Raw genomic sequence first — 6,000 nt, forward strand, 5'->3', positions numbered from 1 at the left:
TACAGTATCACCAAATACCCACGTATGGTCTCGGTTTACTGTTTTATACCCGACACTAATCATAAGTTTCCGTACATGTATGACGAGGCAAAGTGTTAAGTACTCGGCATCGAATGGATTAAAAGCACTTTTAGCACATCATTGCAATACTGGTGTACGCAAGCGAATGTGTGTGTGTTCTTGTTTGTGTTTTTTTCTTTTCAACTGTCGGCGAAGTCATATATAGTTGAATGAGACTCTCTCGTGTTGCTTTGATTGTTCTTGGTTATTTGGCGACGACGGCGACAACAACGACCGTAGACCGATGTCAATGTGTTCTGTGTTAATTCATGATAACCCACGGCACCAATTTTACCAGCACCAAACTGGTTTTTTTTGTTGTTGAATACAGCTGAATTGTTTTGATATCATCTCATGATTCCAATTATCTACACTCTTTGTTTTTATCGTTGTGTATGTTTGTTTTTGTTTTGTTGATGCTCAATAATATAGCAAAGACACTTGTGCAAAAATGTTCAAATATGTGTAAATGCGGTGTTTCTTCTTATGACCGTAAAAAAATTCCGTTCCACACTCCGGCTTTGTAATTTTATGCGATTCAGTTGGGATTCTACTTACAATCTTCGTGAACTGAGATTTATTTGATCGTTTTTTTTCCCTTGGAAAATCTTTTGTTTTTCGTTTGTGCCGTTGCTGATTTTGCTTTAAATTAATTTTTTTATTTGAAAAAAAAAAAAATGAAATCAATTTTCATCGTGTTCATTTTGACTAATTTGATATATCAACAATGTATCCAGGGATACAGTGAAAAGCGAACATTTCGCGAGCGAAGCAAAATTCATTGCAGTAAGTCAACAGTAAAAAATTGATTTGATTTTGTTTATACAATTTGTTAGATCATGGCTCTTGTTATCAAATGGAGATGAAAAAAAAATTCGACTTAATCCAATTAGTTGTGAATGAACAGAGCCATTTTAGATTTTTGAACATTCATTTTAATGACTATCTAAACAAGGGTTGAAGAAGCAATGCAAACAATACGAAGAGTGGGATGATAACTACCGGGAAATGATGAATTTAAGCGATGTGAGTGGATCACAACCAGACGGTTACTTAGTACGATTTCCATTTTATGCATTAGCCGAACGAGATGCACATATTGTTTTTACTGAAACCGAAAATCCCGATTGGTTTTCGGACGAAGTTTACGAATTTGGTAAGGCATTTTTTTGTTTTCTTTTGTCATTTAAATTTGAAATTCAAATTAATCTGGTGTAAACTATAACGGAAAGAAGAAAGACAAGAAGAAGAAGCTATTCGCACTGATATTGCAAAGTAATGCCGTTGTGCTTGTACAATTATGTACATACATTAGTGACATGGGGAATTCCATTCGATAAAAAAACCGAATATCAAAACATAGCGTATATTCGATTTGCTCATTGCACATGTCATTATATATGGGGAAATACCAAATACTTTTGTGAAATATCGTAAAATGTGGAATATCCAATTAACTGTTTAATTTATTTTAATGTCATTTTGATTTGTTTGCAAAAAAAAAAAAATAATTAATCGATTCTTTCCATTTATAAAATAAAAAATAATTAAAATCCAATGTTCAAACATTTGCAAATCCTAGATTGGTTTGCTACATTCCACATGGAGCAATCCATTACATTTCGTTTTGTTATAGTTTTGTGAATAATATTGATAATTCTCGTATGACACACAGTGTTTGCCGGTTGGGAAAATAAACGTGCCACATTGCGTCGAAAACGTCAGGATCAGGAGCTTATATTTCAGTATACTGATGAGATATTGACCAAAAACTGTCCATTGAAAATATTAATTGAAATTACATCCGGTTAGTGGTGCTAATGATTATTTGCGAACGCATTTGTTCGTTATGAACCCAAATTAATGTTATACAGGGTGGTTTTTTTTAATTCCGTGTACTCATTACCAAGTATTACATGGACACCAAGGAGTTTATCGGTTGGTGGAACATTTTTAATCAAAATTCGTCTGAGCAGCGTACAAGCGGCTACTCAGGTTGGATTTGCAGACTGGTACTTCGTTGGAAAAGTTGTTTAATGTATAAAATCAAGGGAGATGAGAAAAAAGTTTAACTCAGCGGTGGCGGTAAAGTTAGACAATCGAAAAATTCGGAAAAATCCAAGAAAATTTCTCGAAAAAGCAAGTTTTCATCCCATTCTTACCAACGTAAATTTTTTTAGTGTCAAAATGTGCATATCGACCCCAAAATTCTATTTATGACATAACAACGATATGCAAATTACATTTTTTTCGTGAAAAATTGCGATTTTCATCGATTTTTCCAGACATGAAGTTCTAAGAAAATCCAGCCAGATCAGATTTTTGTATGTCAATTACTCGAACACCGAGAATTTTGGCCAAAAATGTTCGAGATGCCATACAATATTCGTAAGACAGCTTCTGTGTTGGAAGTATTTATTTACTCGTCTGGGTCCAAGAAATACTTGGTAATGAGTACGCGATGTGGAAAAACACCTTGTATGCAATATTTATACCAGTGATTTAATGATTTTCATATTCTCGTTGGAACACACACACACACACACCACCAACAAAAAAACCACATGCGATTGACATTGGCGACCAATGGTAAAAAATGCAAATACGCTTACATGAGCAGCTGGTGACATCCGTGCATATATTGAACACTCGTTAAAACCAATTATCGAGTTTAAAGATTCGAATCCATTGAAAATTAAATATTTTGGATTTTCATCGCTTGGACAATCGTTGGCACGGTATTTCTACGATTGCCGCGGTGATGAAGCTTATACAAAATCACAACTAAATTCACGCTGTCAACATGTAAACACAACAAACATTGAACATACCGAATTCCATCGCATACCAGACAATTCAATTACCGACACGACACAATATGACGTTGAAATTCCTTTGTATGTGGCCGCTCAGCATGATGCACATATTTTACTTTCATCCGATAATTCATCTAATACAATTCACAATGGATATGAATTTGGTAAGGCATTTATTTGTTTCTGTCCTTGTTTTGGTGCGAATTTTGAAGATGTGTGTCTCAAAACACTTATGTACTAATTTATTATTTCAAACAGTTATTGGCGATAATATGAATCGACGTGTTTCGATTTATAAAATTGGAAATCAATCCACAACCACATTGGCTGACACCCGACGTGCCGACATTTTCTTGCCCAATGACGAAGCGCTCAACTTAATCATACGAATCACAAGATGTAGGAGTCTACTGAGAAATTTATATATTGATACTCAAACACATTTATTTTGTTTGTTTCAAGTTCAGTAATTGACATCCACATTCCATATTTATTTTTACAGCGGGAAAACTTGAATTGTACTCCAAACATGATCATACACAATACAAACTTCTGTTGTCAGTCGATGACCACTCTTATAAATCATCCATTCAACTAAATTACATTAGTTTTGCATCTTTTAATAATGCATCGATGAGTTTTTACTATGATTGTTCAATGACACCATCTTATATCGATACACAAGTGGCTACGAAATATTCTTCACCCGGTCATCCACTTCTCTTGGAGGATCCATCATTTCATACACCAGTCGACAAACGAAATTGTAAGTTACTGTACAACGATGATGACATTCCTTAAACTAAGCACTCTCATGTTGCATCAAACGACGAAAGTCTATTGAGAAAAAAAACGAGTTCTCATTCATATTGCAACCAAAAAAAGAACCAAAAATCAACACTCTGTATAATTTATTCAAGGGTTAACCAGTCGTTGTAAAACCTATTCAAACTTCAAATACGAGTACAAAGATTTCATTAAGCTAAGCGATATTCGTGATAGTAAACCAAACGGCTATGTAGTAAGATTGGCGTTCTACGCACAAGGTAGGTTCAACTTTAATGCAAAAAAATATGTACAAAAAAAATGCAGAACGGGTATTACATTTTGCATGTAATTTCATTTAAAGGCACACGTAACGCACATGTACTATTGTCACGAACACCTACCCCTGACTTGATCAACGAGCCTGTCTACGAGTTCAGTAAGTTATTTAATTAATTTATAGTTTGATGATGGGTGGAAAGTTGAATGTACGCAAAAGAAACGGAAAACATTGTGTCTGACCTCGGTCAGAAAATCTTTATTGCCTTCATTCACCAGAATACAATCGAAAACACAAACTAAACTTTTTCCAACTCTTTTTTGCAAATACGAAAAATTTCCGTTTCGAAAAATGTTTCACATACTGTTGCTTGCCGCATCGACAGTCATCGGTGGATGGGTAAACTCACGTAAGTACTGAACTACTTCAGTTGTCGACCAAAAATCAATTTCAATTTAAAGTGTAAAAATTATTTTTTTTGTTTTATGTTTTTTTTTTCTTCCTTTAGGAGTTTTAATTCGACGCAAAAAAAGTGATCCGAATCCATTGCAACAAGTATTTGTTCCGCCTATTCTATCGGCTCAAACACCGACAAAGTTCATCGTTGAAGTTGCAAACAGTACGTTACTTTTTTCTCAATCAGTCCTTTTTAAGGGGCCTAGAAAATGTGACAATCAGCGTCATGTACCTTGCGGTGAATATTCAGTTCTTGATGTATATAGTCACCAATTTCAATGACGCTGCATGTACCATTTTTACATGTCTTATTGCCATTTTTGGATAATCTATATGTGTATTTTTTTTTTGTACTATTCAGGTGGCACCGTCCGCATTTATGGTGAAAACGACCAACTCGAACCAATTGCCAGCGTCTTCGATCCACTTGTTTTGCCGGTTAATTACGTCAGCTTTTGCGGATACGACAATTTAGTACGATTTTATTATGACTGCACTGGACATCATTGAAATTAATCATTACATATACATGTTTTGCAATTTTCGCTTTTATAATTGTTCGGTCATTGATTTGTATGACAGTGTACGTCACGAAAAATATTTATTATTTATTTTTTCCTTACTTTTCCTATTTTGCTTGTTTTCTTATCGTATATCGCCAGGGGTAGACGTGTGAATTTTGAATTCTCATAAATTATAGAAATCGTGGACTTTAGTGAAAATTTCATAATAGAAAATCGATGTTTTCTCCATTTTTAACCATTTTCAAAATATAACAGCAGAGTACTTTAGCAGTGAGCGATTTCGTTGTTTACAGATCGTTAGTAGGTTAGCAGAGCAAGTCGCAACGCTATAGGAATGTTTATTATTTCATGAGTATTCAACGATCGTAAAATGCTAGAGGGTAGACATGATTCATCTGATTCAAAAGATTCAGATTGTTTAGATGACATTTGAAATGTCCTTTGTGTGTCATACGAGAAATATTTATTGCACAATTAAAATTATTTGTCTTCGAAAAAATGATTTCTTGACGTTTTTTTTTTTTAAATGTATTAACTCATTATTTTTATCTATTTCGTGTTTTTCTAGTAAATTCCAAAAGAAAAAAATTAACGATAATATTTAGAATTTGTTGAACGATCATGTTAGTAAAACCATAAATGATGCTTGTTTGACATTTGAATGATTCATTTGATTCACTGTGATTCACATGTTTCAATGTTTTATAATTCGTGTCTACCCCCTTGGTAAAATGAGAAAGGTTAGAAGAGGTAAGTCTACTCCTAATATCCAATATTGACGCAAAGTGTTAGTATAATATATCCACAAAGCAATAATAATTAAAGAATAATAGCTGTCTTTAGTTCAGACGACAAATGACGCAAATAAATACGTTCATTTTGCCATAAATTAAGAAAATAAATTAATATAAAACTTGAAATGAAATTTTGTAAAATAAATTAGTAATTTGTTTCAATGAACAAATTGATTCACTTTTCTAAGCTGGATGAGGTTATATCAATAGCAAAATATCATCAAGTACTATTCAAAGAGTATTCAAAGAGAAACAGAATTCAGCTAAGAAGCGGTACATTCTTGACTTTGACACACATTCGTATA

General features: G+C 33.5%; 1 protein-coding gene across 1 annotated transcript; it reads left to right on the plus strand.

Annotated features, from left to right (window-relative positions):
- Positions 1–465: 465 nt before the first annotated feature.
- Positions 466–5,367, plus strand: LOC116345171. The gene is made up of 11 exons (XM_031774329.1): positions 466–846; positions 1,016–1,216; positions 1,736–1,867; positions 2,681–3,040; positions 3,135–3,275; positions 3,379–3,642; positions 3,797–3,922; positions 4,006–4,080; positions 4,307–4,330; positions 4,430–4,540; positions 4,739–5,367. Exons 1-11 carry the CDS (start codon positions 738–740, stop codon positions 4,885–4,887), a joined length of 1,692 nt encoding a protein of 563 aa, XP_031630189.1. The 5' UTR covers positions 466–737; the 3' UTR covers positions 4,888–5,367.
- Positions 5,368–6,000: the final 633 nt, after the last annotated feature.

The sequence above is a fragment of the Contarinia nasturtii genome, unplaced genomic scaffold (genome assembly GCF_009176525.2).
Source record: "Contarinia nasturtii isolate CC-2019 unplaced genomic scaffold, AAFC_CNas_1.1 Cnas_scaffold_129, whole genome shotgun sequence".
Taxonomy (NCBI): domain Eukaryota; kingdom Metazoa; phylum Arthropoda; class Insecta; order Diptera; family Cecidomyiidae; genus Contarinia; species Contarinia nasturtii.

Coding starts and splice junctions, on each gene's coding strand:
- LOC116345171 (XM_031774329.1), top strand. CDS start 738: ATGAAATCAATTTTCATCGTGTTCATTTTGACTAATTTGATATATCAA. Junction 3,041..3,134: donor TCACAATGGATATGAATTTG/GTAAGGCATTTA, acceptor TATTTCAAACAG/TTATTGGCGATAATATGAAT. Junction 3,643..3,796: donor ACCAGTCGACAAACGAAATT/GTAAGTTACTGT, acceptor AATTTATTCAAG/GGTTAACCAGTCGTTGTAAA.